Genomic DNA, 19,841 nt, shown 5'->3' with positions numbered 1-19,841 from the left:
CTTACTCTGGAATAAACTAGAACACATAGGATTGTTAGGATGATCTTTCCAGCCTCTTACCGTAGCATGATTTAAAAACCACATATAGAACATGAAGCAACTTGCTCATGGTTAGTTTAAAGAGTTAATTTAAATAAACTGTGATGCTGAGGCATCCACAGAACAGTGAAAAATCTTATTAATAGTCTGCCCCTGTGGTTTACATCTGATTCACCTAAATACTTAGGAGGAACTTTATCATAGGTTGATGACTATCCTAGCTTCCTCTTGGGATATGCAATGTTTGTTGATTTATCCTGAATTCATTTAACTCCCATTTTCCCCTATCTTTGAAATGGTTTAGTATTTATAAAAAACATTGATTCTGAGTGAGTTCATGTACAAAGAAAGAGAAAAACTAGGGCCTTAATACAAAAATGTAAAGAAAACAAGAACATAATTATCTATGGTATCTTCATGTGCACAACTCAAAGCAGTTTATTATATTCACATTCACAGTACTCTATAAGGCTGCAATTATCTTTCTGGTGATTAAAAAGTTGTTGCTTGATATTCCTTTTTCCTCTGGATACTTAGGAGGTTTTTTCTCCCCAAAAGATTATGTATAAATTGAGATCTGCCCTACATTTTTGGATCCATAGTTTAAGAGGAAGGTCTTTGAATTTGGTCATTTGTTCTTAGTTCCAAGTGAGCAGTCCTCATCACAAAACCATCACATAATTTGTTACTATTGCCAATCTCTCTTCAGAAAGGCCAAGGACTGAACTAGCATGGGGAATGAATTAGCTATTAACTTTTACATTTTATTTCCTCCCTCTTTTACATTATAGTTTTTATTATCTTGTAATATATGAAAGGGATAGAATTATTGTCCATTGTCACTTCTCTTTGAGGAGACAGAATGAAGTGGTTAAAAAAATCCTGTTGTGTCCCCAAATGAGTTTTTTTTTTTTTTTTTGCTTTTCTCCTTTTGTCATCTTTAAACTGCCACGCATCTAAGAAATAGAGGTAGAAAGGTTACTAGAGGCAAAAATAAAACAAAATTAATTAAAAGAGAGCCACATAGAAAAGTAGAAAATTGCCTTAGCTACTTTCCTTATGCATGTTTTCCTTTTCAATGTACAATATTTTGAAATAGTTTCTTAAACAAAACATACTATAAACTTCTCCTTTACAAGTGAGTAGAGGAAGAGTCACATGTCTTAGGCATGAAGTTTGTGTAACTTAGGAGATCCACCTTAGAGAAGAATGGATGCAAAGTTTCAAATACAAGAAAATGAACATATTTTATAATGATAAATCATTTCCAACACATTTGAAATTTTAAAAGTCTGAGAATACCCAACAACTTGAAATCTCAAAATATAATATAGCACTTTAATTAACCGCCTAACACAACAACTCTGTAATGTTTGTTTTCTGTACATTTGCTTGATGCTCTTTGCTTCTTTTTTGACAATTTTGTTACACTTCCTGAACTGAGAAGAGAAAAATTTATTATTTTACAACATTAATCTAAATTTTTATTACCATAAAGAAAGTTAACGTGTTGTGTTATATTAAGTATGTTTTTTTGAAAGAGAAATCTTCCATTTCCAGGAAATGATGAGAATCAAATTCCCCATTCAAAATGTACACATCTGGATATTGGAATAATTTTTCACAGACTAGTTTCAGGATGTGTACCTTGCAAACACCACTTTCCTACTACCCACATATTTCCAGGGCCAGACACTTTAGCATGTTCATATTGCCTTGAACCCTCCAGGTTCATTCATTGTACCTAGCTGGTCTACACAGTGGGAAGAGTATTCTACAAATTACTTCTATATTACTGTTAAGAATTATAAGTATATTTGTAAATGATAGAAAATCTACATAAATATATTTACCCAAACCCCAATTAAATGTATAGCCATTATATTTCTTCATATCTTGGTCCCCAGCAAGCCCACAGCCATTCTTGTGTCATCCAATGGAAGGGAAAGCATGAAAAAGGATAAATAATGGCATATAAGAGCATTAACTAATATCCTAGTTCTGCAAATTAACAAAAAGAATGACCTTGTGAGTATATTTCTGGGTCTCACCATATACCTTAGAAGAGACCTATGAAAGTGAGGGATCAGAAGCATAAACTTCATTACTTTCACTGTTATTTTGCCTCTGGGAGAACCCACTTAGGTAAAGTGTGAAAATCCTGCTGCCGTTAAATTTGTTAAATAAATTTTTAACTTTTGCACATCAGAATTCACATCTGGCATTCAGACATTTAAGTAAACATGCATTTAGTCCCATGTTTATAATTGAAGCATAGGCTTTTCTTTAGTCCAGTCATTTGGATATGAAATTTGAACAATTTTTTTGGACAAGAAACTCATGATCTATTTCCATCAGTAAACTGGATGACTTTTTAAATATATTATGTTATGGGGTAAAGATAGATCTTATATGTGTGTATTTATATGTAATGACACACAAAAATTGCAAACATAAAATTTAAAAAACAGTTTTAGTAGAAGATTAAAAAGTCAGAAAAAAAATTAGGACAAATATATAATAAGTGTAGTTCCCATTTCTTACTGGAAAATATTCCTCCAACTTACCTTTGTAACTAACACATTTTTTAAAAAATTGCATTATGTACAAAGATTTTACATAATGTAGTAAAAAGTTAACTAATATTTACTTATTTCTATTGTTTTTGTATAAAATTAATGTTCTCAATAAGTTAATTACAATCAATCCTATCATTTTCTTCATTGATTTGAAAATATTAAGTTTGAAATATTTTTTAGCTTTTAATGGGTCCTTTTGTTATTACCTAATTAAATGTATAATATAATAAGATCTAAAATGTAGAAGTACAAGGAAATTAGGTCATTGATGTAACTAGATCTGATGAAATAATCGGGAAGGGCTTAATAGTATTGTTGATTTAAAGATTTATTTCTATTATTATTATGACTATTTTTCAATTTTTAGATCATATCAGAAATAGTTGGTTTGAGACCAGTTATTAATTAAATCATATGATAACTGATAAAGAAGAGGTGAAATTTGTCAGATTATGATTTACTCTAGCTCTTCTGTGAGATCAGAATAATAACTTTATATGGTTAAACCCTGCTCTCCCTGTGTCCTCAATATTTAAGTTCACTCTTTTGGATTGGAAAACTTTAGAAATCTTTGAACTGAGCATCTGGTCACAAAAGTTTAGATTTTCAAGCTTTGATTTAATCTATCTTATTTCCACTCTCTCCTTCCTCTTAATCTTTCCCTTTTCCACCCCATGCACCCTGTAATCAAATACATTGTGTGCTTCGTATTAAAACCAGGGACATATGGAGTGAGATTATACTCCCAAACATTTTCTTAAATTGAATTGCTAATCTAGTTAGTGGATATTCAAACATAGACTAATGTGACTTGTTGTTAATTTTCATCTTTATAGGTACATGACTGTTTCTTAACTTCTGAGATTAAATTAAGTTATAGTCCAACACAATAATTCATCTATGAACTTTGGATTTTATACAGTGTAAAGTTGATAAATATTTTCAAAGACATAAAAAGTTTTCTCGCTATTTTTTGCATTTATTACAATAATAAAAGAAATGTAACAAAGAAGAGCTACAGTTGTTTATTTTAAAAGTATAAAATTGGTTTCATTTTGGTGTGGCATAATTTAAGTACTTTAGTATAAGTTGGCAGATTTTCTGCATATCTAATAGTCCTGTTAATTCCTGTTTCTATCTATTTTGTCTTTTGACAGTTGGATGTATTTCACTCAACATGAGTTCTTTTATTCAAATAGTAGCATAAGAAACAGTAAGTTAAGAGATGAGAATTTGAAAGGAGTTATGGAGAAAAAATAAAAGGGAAATAATTTGTCTTTAATATGTGAATGTTTCTTAGACAATGTAAATAAGCTAAATGTCTCAAAAACTATTAGTATAGTAAGAAGAACTTTTGCTGAAAGAATATAATTTTTTTTAGCTTGAGAAAAATTACATTTTTAGGGTAGTAACATAATATAATTCACTCCTAATTAGTTTACCAGTACCCTTATTTAATTGAATTTCAATTTTTTTTCATCAAATTTATTTATCTTTATTTCCACTTACTTTTAAGTTAAAACACGGACCCACACACATGCATATTTAGTTGTGATATACCACTAAATAAACTGAATCATTACAATAATGAAATTTTGTTGTACTCATCATATTTTTATATCTATATTTTGTGTACATAAGATGATCATGGTATCATCTATGTAAGCCCTAAATTCTCATTATTGAAATTATTCAGTTCATTTAACCTGTACTTTTATTTGTATATGCATGCAAAAATCAACATGCCTATCAAATATTATAAATATCAAAATTGTTGTTGACTTCTCCCTGATCTCCCAAATCAGATTTGTTCCTCTTGTCTCTACTAAGTCTTAATATTAACATTTACCACTGGTATTATGGTGGTACTTCTCTTCAACGTAGGTGAATTCATAAAGGAAAGCAATCATCACAGTTTGTAATACCAAGGTAGGTTCACAAGTAATAACACTTGATTAGTAAATAAATAGTTTATGTACATGTCTAATTCTGACTTATAATACCTTTAGATTCAAAACAAGCAAGGTAGCTTTTATTTAATCCCAGTCATTCACTATTTCTTCTTTAAATTAAAAATAACCATACCTTAAATAATTTTGAAAGCTATCTTTTTAATGATGTCTTTTTTTCTCAAATATATTTTGTGGGTTTTTTAAAAAGCAAATATTATATAGAAAGAAAAGACAAAAGGGAGCTAACATTATTAAAGACTCTGTATGCTCCAGGTCATACAACTATATCAGATAAAGATGAAATTCAGACTCAGAATTGTCTATGTTCAAAATCATGCTTTCCTGGATAGTAAGGTTTGAAGAAGGTTTAAAAGGCACCAACCTCAAGGATATTTTCTTAACAATGGATAAAATCATGTCTTCAAAGTTTTGTTTACTTGAAAGCATTTCTAGACAGCGTATTCAAAACTATTGGTCTTTCATGTCTTGTGGGAATTAGATTATTAAATCTTCAAACTTCAGGAAATGAGGGTGGAAAGAGACAAGGCTAAGATATAAGATCCTCTCACAGAAGGCAAGCAAGGTTTCCTGGGTTCTTATGGACAGTTTTTATTTGTCAGAAAAAGAGCCAAGAAAAGAAGAATAAGGTATGTAGCTGTCACCTGTGTATTTATTATTTCTGTCATTGAGACTGAAAATCTGAAACAATAGAAATCCATTTCATCATTCAATTACACATTTTTGTAATCATTTTATTTGAGATAAAGAGATATTTCTGAGAATACAAATATCATTAACATCTCACTCTTGAACTAACTAGTAAATTTCTTTTAATTAATAAATAATTATGTCATTGAGAAAATTGGATTTGTTATATCTCAAATGGTAAACTGAAACTATAGTTATTGATAGAATCAGCTCTATCTGAGACATAACATATTTAAAGGCAGAAGTGAGATAGAAGAACTGGTATGGAATAGTCAAGGTAGAAACTTAACTAAGAAGGAAAAAAAATGTGTTAGAGCTCAAAATGTAAACCTTTTTTCCCCTGCCTAAATCTAGAATAAGTGAAAAGATATAATAGACAACAGATGGAGATTAAAAGTATCAGTTTTATTAATTATGAAATCTGAATTGGCATTTCATATCTGGATCAATAATGAGCTTTTTTTCTACTTAATTCCATAGTTTCAATCTATCTCCTCATCACAGCAAAGCAAGAAAACCAGCTATCCTAATCTGAAAGGAAGTGGAAGCAAATACATTTGCTTCCCATAGGCAAGTGGTTTTCAAGAGGTGGGAGAAAGGGCGTAAACTAAGCTGGAATAGCTCCTTCTTAAAATTTTAAAAATTTGTTCTAATTTCTTATACCTGACAGTAGAATGCATCTTGACACATTGTACATAAATGGAGCACAACTTCTCATTCCCCTGACTGTACATGTGCAGAGTCATTCCAATAGTGTAATCATATATGTATATAGGGTCATAATTTAGCTATTGTGATTTGAGCTGCTCTAAACATTGTTGTGGTAGAATGCTCTTTTCTTGATGCACCAAACTGAAAAATTGCTCTCTTCCTTGACACAGTAAGGAACAAAGAACCACCCAGTGAAAACATGAGAAATAGGAAATATGCACTCCCTACTAATTAGATAGGAAGCAAATTTAGAAGATGACATTTAGAAGAGTAGAAGTATATGCATGTTCATAAAAGAGCTACTTGGAGGAGAAATCTTGAAAATACAAGGGATGAAATAGCTTAGTAATCATGGACCCAGAAAAGGTGAGAGAGGATGTGTTGAAGAGAATGAAGTTATAGGTTTCAAAAGCGAGAAGAGCTTAACCTCCATGTACAAAAGGAATAGTGTAGAATCACGAATGGATCCTTTTGTAGGGAAGGCCAGAAGTTGAAATAATTAATGTCTGAGGACCTCAATATTATGATTGATCTTCTAAAAAAAAATCCTGAAAACAATCAGCAAGGGAAGATTATTTAAAGCCACAGTGGATCCAGCGAGGTTTGAGGTCTACAAATGTGTAGTGTTACCATTGTGCCTGGTTATATGATTTTTTCCAGTAGTCATCAGCAGCATGATACTGTAGACTTGCAGAATAATAATATGAGTATTAGTTAATAATTATTGAATTCTTATTGTGAGCAAAATATTTTTGTAAGTGCTTTATGTATTTCTTTTAATTCATATATCACCTTTTAAGATAGATTATTTTTATCCCCAATTTAGTGATGAGGTATCAAGAGATTAATAAGGAACCCAAGGTCAGTGTTAGTAGGGTTAAGGAAAAAGAAGAGGTCTAGGGAAAAATCCTAAGCAACAAACAAACAAAAAATCAACTGTACTCCAGTTCTTGCAGGGATCAGTAAAATAGGGACCTCTAAAGACAGAATTGTTTAGCGAGGATGTTTTCCCTGGAAATCCTTTCAATGGAATTTTTCTCACAAAGTTTTTAAAAATGCAGTATGGTTAAAGGGAAATCGAGTTTCTACTTTCTTTTTCTTGTTTCACATTCAATGAATTACAATATGATTTCTGCCACAAGAACAGAATCTGCTTTTGCAGAGGTCACCAGCCATCTAATTACCATTCCAATAGTGCATTCTCCCTGCTCATGCTGTTCCCTTCTGGGTAGCTGCTGACACTGCTGACCTCCATGAAACTGCCTTCTCCCTTGTGTCCTGCTTCTCCTCTCTCATTGTTTGTTCTTTTTGAGTGCCCTTCATGGGCTTCTCTTCTCCTGCTTAGTTCTTAAATGTACATACCCTGAAATACCTTTTCTTGGCTCTTAGTCTATACTCACTTCTTCAGTGATCCTATTCATTTTCACCTGTTTGGTTTTTTGTTTGTTTTTGAGAAAATGCTCATTTGCTACCTGCAACCCCTTTCCTGAATTACAGATCTACTGTTAACACCTGTTTACTGTTGACCTCTCAACCTGAAAATTCTGTGGAAAGCTCAGTTCTAATAACTTTAATGCAGATATTTATGTTCCTACATAAGTACACCTCTTTCTATCTTTTCTGCCCAAATTCTAAATCCAAGCATTTCTTATGACTCCACTTTCTCTTCTATTCATTTTATTAAATCAGGTATTAATGTCTTCTGATTCTGTTTCTATGGAATGTTCCTTGTCCATCTCACCTTTTTTCTTCCCACTGTTCTTTGTCCTTACCTCTAAATAAGAAATTTTCAATTCCTCTTCAAATGACTTGTCATATATCATTTGTTAGATCATCATAGATTCTCCATTCTGAACCAGGTCCTGAGATAGGCAATAAGACAGGATCTTAACAATGGCTGCGTATCAGCTTTACAAATTAAAACTAAACAATAGCCCAGTGATGTGTTTCAGAGATTCTCATTGAGCTAGTCTTGGGAGAAGCTTGGATATCAATATTTTTCAAGTTCTCCAAATAATTATAATGTGCAGCCAGATATAAGGACCACTAACTTAACTTACACACAGGTCAAGAAAATGTACACTGTTCTTGCCCCCGTGGAACATAAATTCTGTTTGAAGATACAAGTATTAAAAACAGATATCCATATATATATGTATGATTAAAAGTTACAGGTGCAATAAAGAAAATGAACAAGGTACTATGAGAGAAAGAATGTAATAAGACGATCTAATTTAGAATGTATTGAATCATAACAGTCATTTCTAAAGAAGTAGTGTTTATAGTGAATTCTCAAGGATGAGTATGATTTGGTCAAAGAAATGGATGGTGGGGGAAAACGCTTTAGTGAATTTGAGTCATGGATATTACTTAAAAAAAAATGGCACTTAAAAAAAAGCCAATATGGTAGTAATGGGAAAAAAGAAGCAAAAATGAGATCGGAAAAAAATGTGCAATGCTAATTTATTTTTTAAAGGTTCATTGAAAATGAAATTATAGGTCTTTAGAAAGGAATTAAAAAAATACTACTTTAGCTTTCCCATAGATTAGCAGATAGAGACTAAATATAAATCTGTGGCACTTTGATGAAGATATTATGGTTGCTTGTACTGTAGGGATATTCATGGTTATAAATAGGACCTTATGGATTCAAGATGTACTTTAGAGGTGGAGTTAATGGAACCTGCTGGTGAGTTGGACATAAGGGATAGGGAAAATCAATAATTATCAAGGATGATTCACAGCTTTTGGCTTAAGACATTGAGAGACTACTGGTGTCATTCACTTTTATTTTTTAATAGGCTTCATTTTTAGAGAATTTTTAGGTTTATAGCAAAATTAATAGTAAGATACATAGACTTCATATATACCTCCTCCACTATCACCTCCCCCCATACATTTGTTACAATCAATATATCTATATTGACACATCATTAGTCCCAAAAGTCCACAGTTTACAATCAGATTCAGTCCTGGTGTTATGTCTCTTCTGGGTTTTGACAAGTATATAATGCCATGTATCTGCCACTATAGTATCATATGGAGTACTTTCACTGACCTATAAATTGTAGGCTTTGTATTTATTCATCCCTCCCAACCTCTCACCTCTCAACCTGAAAATTCTGTGGAAAGCTCAATTCTAATAACTCTGATCATTTTACTGACTCCAAAGTTTTATGTTTTCTGTCATGTCACATAGTTGGAACACACATGGCTTTACAAAATTGGCTTCTTTCACTTAGTGAAACGGAATTTAGGTTGGAAAATGGAATCAACTATTATAAACATTCGTGTGCAGGTTCAGTCGATGTGAGTCTTCAACTCACTTGAGCTCAACTGCTGATTTTTATGGTATGAGTATGTATTTTGTTTCATAGAAAACTGTCAAACTATGTTGTACAGTTGCTATACCATTTTTTATTCTCATCAGTAATGAATGAGACTTTCTGTTGCTCTACATTACATCTTCACCAGTATTTGATATTGTTAGTGTTTTGTACTTTGACCATCTTAGTAGGAATATAAGTATCCTACATTAATAGGTATCTCATTTTTACAGTTTATAATAACCTAATGATATGTGATACATCTTATATTTCATATTCTTTCTTACCATTTTCATGTCAACTTGGAGAGGTGTCTCTTCAGGCCTTTTCCTCATTTTATTATTAATTTATATTGCAGCAATTTACCTTTCAGTAGAGTGTTCAAAGGAAGTGGTGAGAAAGGATATTCTTCCTTGTTGTAAATGTTGGTAGGGAAAATCATAGTTTCTCAACATTATGTATGATGTTAACTGTAGGTTTCCGTAGATCTTTTTATCAAAGTAAGGAAATTCACACCTATTTCCAGTTTGTTGAGAGTTTTTATCATGAATGGGATATTGCCAAATGCTTTTTCTTTACTTATTGATATGATCGTGTAATATAAGTCTGGTTTTTGAATGATGAACCAGTCTTGCATATGTGGAATGATTTCCACTTAGTTGTGATGCATAGTTATTTTTTACTTTGTAATATTTTATTTGCTAATAGTTAAAGATTTTTGCATTTGTAATTTATGAGAGATACTGGTCTGTGACTTTCTTTTCTTGTAATGTCATTGTCTGGTTTTCGAATTGGGGCAATGCTGGTGTTATAGCATAAGTTAGGAAGTATTTCCTCTGCTTCTGTCTTCTAGAAGAGATTATAGAAAATTGATATAATTTCTTTCTTAAATGTGTGGTAGAAGCAATCCATCAGTGAATTCATGTGAGTATGGTATTTTCTGATTTGGAAGGCTATTAGTTATTGATTCAATTTCAGTAAGAGATACAGGCCTATTTAGATTGCTTTTTTTCCCCAAGATTTCTTTTTACCTTTGATTTTCTGAAGTTTAAATATGATATGCCTATAAGTAATTTATTTTTTACTTTTTAAAAATTTTTTATACTTAGTGTTCTTTGAACTTCCTGGATCTGTGATTTGGTGTCTGATATGAACTTGGGTGAAATTCTCAGTCATTTTTCCTTCAAAAATTTATTCTATATCTTTCTCATATTTTTCCTCCTATCTTCCCATTACAGATATGTTACACCATTTGTGGCTGTCCCAAAGTTCTTAGACTGTTCTTGTTCAATTTTTAGGGGACTTTCCTCTTAGGTTTTCCAGTCTGGAAACTTCTATGAACATATAGTCAAGCTCAGAATTTTTTTCCTGAATTATATCCAGTCCATTAATGAGCCTGTCAAAGGCATTTTTCATTTTGGTTACACCATGGTTTCTTTCTCAGAACTTCTATTCCTGTTTACATTGGTTAACATTCTTACTTGTGCATTTTATTCATTAGAGCCGATAGCATGTTAATCCTAGTTGTTTTAAAATCCTGGTGAGATAATTCCAACATCCATGCCATATCTGGTTCTAATTCTTGATTTGTCTCCTTGAATTGTTATTTTGGTTTGTTTTGCTAGAGTTTTCATAGAGTTTGCTTCTGCAGGTTTCATATACTATTATGTTCTCTTTCAGACTTTATTCTGGGTTTTATACCCTTTAAGGAAGATATGAAAATCAAGGGGTTACTATTTTATGGATAATTAAGTCCAAACTTTTAACCTTCTCAGGTTGTCCCCAATTTCTCAACATTTCTGACAATAGCTTCGTGCTTAAAGTGGCCAAATTGATGTTCCTTGAACAGAGACTGTTTTCCTACAACTACATCTTTATTTTTATCATTCACTTGGCCTGTAATGCTTTTCTCCTTCTTTAATTGAAAAGTTCTACCCACCGTTAGAACAATTTCAGATATTTTTCCCATGGCACTTTCTAAAGACTGTGTACTTGGCCTCTTCTACGACAGTTATTGAGTATACTTAACTGCAGAATACCTATGTTATAGTCGACCACACAATTGTTCTCCTAATCCCAACCTTCCCTCCTGCTGAAAATGGCTTGATATGAATGATCACTTTTTTTGGATCTCTGTGCTTACCTTAGACCTAGCAAGGTATGTCTAAATTAGTAGAGGCTCAGTATTTATTGAATTGAATTAATGTACAGAGAATAATATCTTATTTAAATGTGTTTATTCTTTTTTAAATATTTTATTTTGGATTTAGGTGGACACAATATATTTATTTTATTTTTATGTGGTGCTGAGAATCTAACCCAGTGCCCTCACACATGCCAGGCGAGCGCGCTACCACTTGAGCCACGTCCCCAGCCCCTAAATGTCTTTATTCTAATCGATATTTTATGAGAATATATTAATAATAATACTGATGAGGATATAAAAATAATTCCTAAAACTATATATTTTGTTAATTTAGTAAAGCCAGCTATATCAATGGTAACATTTGGCTTGAAATATTTCTCTTCTATCATGTACTGAAAAATCAAAGTGTATCTTTGGTATACAAAATATATTAGGAAAAAAATAATAGTCTCTAAAATGAAGATATTACACAGTAGTTAGGGAAAACTTCTAAGGGTGAATTCTCCCCTAGATCTACTTGCCCTTTCAAGTTACTGTTTTGATTTTCTGAGGTCTACATTTAATGTGTCCTCACTCTGTAATTTGATTCAAAACTTTTTTAAAAATTCTTTTGTTTTTCTTTTTAATTTTTTGCAATGCTAGGGATGGAATCCAGAATCATGTGCCTGTTAGGCAAGCATTCTACCACTGAACTACACACCCAGTCCTAAAAATTCTATTTCTTTTCTGAAGAAAAAAGAAAGAAGACAAAAACATTTGTAGTCAATAATAGTTCATTTTTAAAAAAATCTTGCTGATATAAATTCTACACGAAATATATTCATGTGACTCTGTAATGTTTCCATGAAAGTCTTGTCCCTTCTGGGTACTGTATCTGAGGGTCTGTGTGACTATGACTGAAATGCATGTGAAAACATAACTGCTGTAGCTGAGAAATGACCATGTTTCCTCTTAGTTCTCAGCAAGAGTAATTGAATGTAGAATATCTTACTAAACACTGGACTGTGACAGTGTGTTAACACTCTGACTATCTCCTAACAGCAGGGCAATTATTTGCTGAGTGGGATTTTTATAAATCCCCTGGCACTAGTATGTCCTGATAATTATGATGAAGTGCATTGGTCAGTGTTGATTCAGCAATCCCTACCCTAGCAAATATTTCATTCACAGTTCTCTGGCCCACTTTTACTTTTCTAGTTATTAGAGATCTTTACTAATATTCCTGCTTTAATGTCTTATTTTTTCAAAAGCTGGTTCCTTAAAACTTGGAACTCAAACATATTTTAGACTTCTTTTAGAAATGTCTATCTCTCACAGTATTCACAAATTTAAATAAAAACAGTATAAAGTTCATTTCTGCTAATAGAACTTGAATTCTTCCACCTACCCTTTAAACTTGACTATTCTTCATTCCCAGAATAAGTGAACTTTTAGATCATGAGAAATTACTATTTTTTTATAAAATTGAAACTGAAGCACTAGTAATTTGATTTGAGAATTACAGGTGCATATAATCCTATTTCATATTCTTCCTATTGTATTTTAAAAATAAACCTCAATAACAAAGAGACAAAGAGAAAAAAATTAGAGTGTAGCTTCCCTCAGGCAATTACAAAATAAAGGTCAGTGTATGAGAGGAAAATGACCATAAAAAATTCTTTGTGATATAACAGTTGATGCTCCAAACATAAGAAGTATATCCATTTGTTTTCAAATGAGGTACACTTTTGAATAGTTTTTCACACAATACTTAAGTAGAAGAATAAAAACGGAGAAGAAAGAAGCCAACTGATAGATTGTTAGAAATATGGAATGGTTCAAAATATTAATGTAATGCTAAGGGTGAATGGGTAACAAATGGTACATTTGCTCGTTGCTCAACCTGACATAATTAATATTCTAGGTCATGCTTAAGTTCCCATGATGGAGGGTCTGAAGGGGGGAATTCAAGAAAAATATATATCTATTATATAACTCATTGCTTTTTTTTTTCTTTTGACGAGTCAGAATCATAGCCTTTAAAAAAAATCAGTGCTTTCACACCTCATTTGCCGTATTCACCACTGGGCCACCAGTCAGCAGCCGGGCCTGATGCAAGGAGGTCAGTAAGAAGCTATTAGCAGGGTCCTCTCCTGAGATTTCTTGGGTCTTATTGAGTTGAATGTTAGCATGACAGTACTGCAAATAACTCAGTTGTAGGCTTTTTCTTTCTTTCTTTCTTTTTTTTCCGAACAGTTAGCACAGATTTCCCCATAGTGTTGGTCACTCTAGAAAATTATTGCTGAAAATGAAGTCCCCAAAGCTAGCTTGGCAGTAGCCCTTCTAAGTTATGAAAAATGTGAAAGCTGGAAAATATGTCATAATCCCTTAGGGTTAGCTCTACCTTTTGTGACTCATAGTAATATTTTTAAAAAACCAACAACAAACCATTATTCATAAGTGGCTTACAAATAATGAAATATGGCAGCTGAGACAATAGTACGTTAAAGTTGTTTTATTTACTTAAAGAAATAATAATTAAATCAATAGTATAGCAATATAAATATAGCAATATAAATAATCCTTGCTATAGGATTGAGGGAATGCTGGACTGTTTTTATTGATGTAAGTTAGCAAATGTATTAATTTCTAAAATACTGACACCTTGAAGATTTTAAATGATACATTTGAATTCAATTAAAATATATTTTCTATCTATATTTGATTTAAATTGCAAAGAGAATACACATGAGGAGGTCTCCATATAGGTTGCAAAATATAATTTAAGAAAGCTATCATGTCTACTGAGCTATTTGCATTTCCCATCTAGCCTATGTATACATGTGCATGCAAATGTAAAAGGAGATCAAGATTCCTAATGGGGTAAAGTTAATAGCTGGTGGCAGTTATTCAGGTAGATAGATATTTTAAAATGATAAATTATAGTCTGGTTAAATTGTAGTATTTAACCATCTCAATCTGTAAATTTGCAGAACTTTTAGTAATAAGCTATCAGAATTCAATTAATTAGATCATTACTAATCAGAATGATTCTCCTATATCTTCTCATAGACTATTATATTACATGTCAGAATAGTCCTTCTAACATAACATTGGCTTTTTCTCATTACAATCAAAACATTTTCATGTGAGAAAACCATTTAAAAAATCATCTTAAAAATTACCACCTACTTTTAAATTATCATCCTTTGAAAACTATTGTGAATATATGTCTATATTTTTTAAATTAACATTAATTTAAACTGTTTATGTATCCACTTTGTCTATATTCACTGTGACAGAGACAGAATGTTAGTATGATATTTAAAATACTTTATATAACTACCTTTCAACATTTTCAGCATTTTTACTTATATCAATTGTAGTATAGAGTATATATCAAAGAAAAGCCAGCTTAAAATATTTTAGTCATATAAATGTGTTTACATTATGTTTTGATATATAATAAAATTTGGTCCTCAGTTTTAAAATAGAAAATGTTGAATTGGAGGTGACTCAAATGGATCTGTGGTAATTTAGCTCTAGATAACAATGTCTTTGAAAACAAATTGAAACTGATGGGTTAAGAAAGAGAAAAAGGGTCTAATCTATAAATTACTTGAAAGCAGTCAATAAGACTTTGAAATAAACCTCAAATGTTTTATTAGATATTTACGTGGCTTTGGAAAGCAAGAGTAAAATAAATGATTTTATGGGCATTTTTGAACTTCACATTGTTATAGATGAGCAATTAATATTCAATTCTTGAGTGTCTACTATGTGTCCAGCATTCTGCTAGACCTTGAGGTTTCAAAAATATCTGAAAGAGTCCTTGAGTCTTCTACCAGCTTCTTGCTGATAGAAGAATGATGCACACAAAGGAACCAAAAAACAACATGAGAGGTGCTATGGTGGAGACATGCCAAGGTTGCTAAGGAAGCATTAGGGTTAGGCCACTGAACCCAGCTTGCATAGCTATTAGGTAGAGATTAATAGTTACTGAAACATTAGGCTGGAAATACAAAACTTTCTTGGATTGTTTTTCAAAGACTGATATCCTAGTTAATCTTATTAATTTTTTGGAAGTATTAATCCATGAGGTAAATATAGCAACCTGGAGAGATTATTGACTTGATAATGGCATAACAGAAAAGCACATTGTTCGGAAGATAGATTTAATAGGCACCTTCTTTATATAGTCCAGAGTGTCTACAGAGCAGCCACACAAGCTATATTATCATTTATATTGTGACTCTTCCCTATGAATATGCATTTACATATATGATATTTACATATACACATGTAAATATATATATATATATGTGTGTGTGTGTATGTATGTATGTGTGTGTGTGTATATATATATATATATATATATTTATATATGTATATATAAAATGTTTTGAATATAGTGCTATGGAAATCAAATACCATCAAAACATGATTCTATCAAAGTATGGTTCTATGCAGTATACTAAAATGTATACTCAAATAGCATTACATTTTCAGAAAATGGACATCTGCTAAACTTGAATTTGACATCTGTCACATATATATATTTTGAACATCTATTGCATAGCAGATGTTGTGCTAAGTAAGTCTTGACTATTTTGATGCAGTGTGTGACAAAGCAAATGACAGAATAGCAAAGGTAACATTATACTAGAGAAGCATGGCACCTAACGTGCTCATTAAATATAGGATATGATTTTGAGTGATAATAGACCATATATGAGTGTGTGTGTGTGTGTGTGTGTGTGTGTATACAGAGAGATCACTCATACCTACACACACACATACACATATGTGTGTGATATTCAGTTTGATTATTGAAGTACAGGATTTGAAACACCTGCTATTAAGATGTATAATTATTAACAATTCAAATATTTATTGAGGACTACTTGGTACCCAGAAGTAGGTCAAGAATTATGTATTTGGGGGATGGGGATATAGCTCAGTTGGTAGAGTGCTTGCTTCAAATGTACAAGGCCCTGGGCTCAATCCCCAGTGTCACAAAAAAAGTTATTAAAAAAAAGAATTATGTATTTGCATTCCTACACTCATTCATATCTGTACAGAATTACAGATATGGTTAAATATACATAATATATGGTTAGAATACAAAATGAATTGGCTAAAGGCCTCTCTGTAATTTTGTTCTTAAATACAATTAAATGAAAATGCAATGTGTGCCAAATACAAACTATAGCTCAGTACCTTTTTTTAATTTGTTCTAATTAGTTATAGTGACACCAGAATGCATTTTGATATACTATATACAAATAGAGTACAACTTCTCATTCCTCTAGCTGTATGTGGTGTAGAGTCATACCAGCCATGCATGTATATAGGGTAGTAATGTCAGTCTCATTCTATCATTCTTCCCACTCCCACAACCCCTCCTTTGATCTTATTCTCCTCTGCTCAATACAAAATTCCTCCATTCTTCCCTACCCGCCCCCAATCATTATGGATCAGCATCCCTTTATCAGAGAAAACATTTGGCCTTTGGTTTTTTGGGTTTGGTTTATTTTACTTAGCATGATATTCTCCAGATCCAGTAATTTACTTACAAACAACATAGTTTCATTCTTCTTTAAGAATGAGTAATATTCCATTGTGTATATATACCACATTTTCTTTATCATCTGTTGAAGGGCATCTAGTTTGGTTCTATATATAGTTTGGCTATTGTGAATTGAGCTGCTATAAACATTGATGTGGCTGTGTCACTGTATTATGCTGATTTTAAGTCCTTTGGGGATAGCTCAGTATCTTTAACATATTTACTATTTAATCCTGAAGCATACTAAAATGTTGGTCTATAGTGAAGACAAAGTATGAGTATTTTGTACAGTCTCCTTAGGTGAACTGAAGTCTATCCACAATTAAGAACCAGAGTTGTAAAATATTAAAGCATTCTTTAAGCACCTTAAAGTGTTCATGGTACAACTTTATCTTCCTTTTATTTATAGGAAAATTAAAGGAAAAATTAAAATTGTTTTATTCTTTAGATTCCAGGTATATACAACTCACCATTCAGACAAGCACCTGATCCATGGGAGTTGCGGTTACAGAAGGCAAAGCCATTGACACACCCAAAACCTAAGGTTAGGCAGGAGTACTCTGCAAGCCTTAGTGATTGGCTGGCTTGTACAAGTGCCCGGTCTTTTCCACGGTCTGACATTCTGCCACCTATCAATAAGAAGAAGTGTCAGGTACTATTTAGTCCTATAAAAATCGTGTCGTTAATATCATTCTTACACTTTTTTGTGGTACTTCATACATGATGTAAAATTTACTATCTTAACCACTTTTAAGTGTACTTTTCAGTGGTGGTAAGTTCATTCATATTATTGTGCAACCATCACCACCATTCATTTACAGGATTCTTCATCTTGCAAAAATTGAAATTCTATATTGATTAAATAACTCTCCATTCCCCACCCTCACCCCCTACCTCTCAATCTCCTGCACCCACATGACTTATTTCACTTAGTATGGTGTCCTTAAGATTTGAATTTCCTTCCTGTTTAACGTTAGATTTCATTATATATATACATACTGTACTTTGTTTAACCATTCACAATAAACACTTGAGTTATAGCCACATTTTAGCTATTGTGAATAATGTTGCTATGAACCTGAATGTGCAAGTATCTCTTGAGACCCTGTCCTCATTTTTTTGAGAATATTCCTAGAAATGGAATTACCAGATCATTTAATAATTTTATGTTTAATCTTTTGAGAAACTGCCATACTGTTTCCTACAGTGGCTGTACCACTTTCCATTCCCACCACCAACATAAAAGCGTTCCAATTTCTTCACATCCTTGCCATACTTGTTTAAATTACTAGCTATCTTCATATATGTAAGGTAGCATCTCCTTGTAGTTTTGATTTGTATTTCCATAGTGATTAGTGATGTTGAGCATCTTTGTCTATGTTTATTACCCATTTGTATATTTTCTTTGAAGAAATCTCTACTCATATCCTTTGCCCATGATTGAATTGGGTTGTTTGTTTTTATACTTGAGTTTTAGGAATTATTTATATATTCCAGATATATTGTCATATATGATTTGCAAATATTTTCTCCCCTTCGTGGGCTGCCACTTTACCCTGTTGATAGTGTTATGATATTGAAAAAAAAAATATTGTCGTTTTGTTTTTATTTGTGATGAGAGGAAAATATTTCTCATAAAAATCTAATTTAAAAAGTAATATAAATTACATTAAAAAGATAGATCAAAGAAGCAAATGCTTTTTTAGTATTGGATTTTGTTGTATTAAGTATGAAGGTAAATCATTATTTATTGACTAGAATCTAGACCTTTTATTTAAAAATATTATAGTAGTACTTACTATGGTCTGTTTTGCTGGAAAAAAATCTTTATGTATTACCAAATTTATTTAATTTAATCTATCCTCTGATGACCTACATTTTTTCATATGCAATTATAAACATAACTTGAATTTGAATAAGTTAAAAAGTATACATTTGAAAATTAAAGTAAATAACTATAATATCTCCCATGCATTCATGCATATGAAATGTTCAATGTGTTAAATGTATTAAGTACTCAGTGGTTGTTATGGTTTCACATATAACATTGCTTACTTAAATTTTTTAATAATCAATATTGCATGCTATATTCATTGAGGTAGCTTTTGGTGCTACATGGGATTCATAGACTAATTTTGCATGCAGCTTTTTAGGAAATTTTAAAATTACATGGCATTAGCTAGCTTATTGTCACTGTGACCAAAATATGTGACAACAACAACTTAGAGGAGAAAAAAATTATTTGGAGATGACAGTTTCAAAGATCCAGTTCCTGGAATGCTGACTTCTTTGTACTGGCCCTGAGTCCAGCCACAACATCATGGCCAAAGGGCATGGTAAAAGAAAACCATTCAACTTGGGACAGCCAGGAAGCAGAGAGGACAAGATATTCTTCAGCCATGCCACTTCTGCCTACAATGATCATCCTATTGTCCACTTATTAAGTTACAGCTCTCATAATCTAATAATTTCACCTCAGAATATTTCTTCATTTCTTAGTATATAAACTTTGGGATGATTTTAAAGATCCAAATCATACCATTCTCTTCCTGACCTCCCCAAACCTCATGTCCATCTCACAATGCAAAATGTACTTAGGCCCTTTCCAAGAATGCAGGAATAAAATAGTTGGAAATACCCCAGAGCGTATCTGCTTCAACCTACCACACTGTACAATACTCACTAACCATTAATCATTTAATATTATTTTATAAGTGTTTTATACTGTTTTCCCATTAGCTCTACTGTTTTGTTTTTATTATGCTTTTTTTGAGGTGGATATTTATTTTTATTTGCTCATCTCTATTATAGCATTTTTATCAATACAATAAT

At 31.8% G+C, this 19,841-nt stretch overlaps 1 protein-coding gene across 1 annotated transcript in view; it reads left to right on the top strand.

Moving 5' to 3' along the window:
• Positions 1–19,841, top strand: part of SPATA17 (spermatogenesis associated 17) — a gene marked incomplete at both ends in the record, with an annotated part of 210,323 nt that overhangs the window by 105,583 nt on the left and 84,899 nt on the right. Inside the window, one exon of the mRNA XM_081299767.1 lies at positions 17,458–17,661. Coding sequence (XP_081155893.1) covers positions 17,458–17,661 — 204 coding nt within the window. The remainder of the gene's footprint in view (positions 1–17,457; positions 17,662–19,841) is intronic.

This window comes from Spermophilus citellus, assembly GCF_964194105.1.
Source record: "Spermophilus citellus genome assembly, chromosome: 6".
Lineage (NCBI taxonomy): Eukaryota > Metazoa > Chordata > Mammalia > Rodentia > Sciuridae > Spermophilus > Spermophilus citellus.
This window is presented reverse-complemented; position numbering and strand designations above follow the sequence as displayed.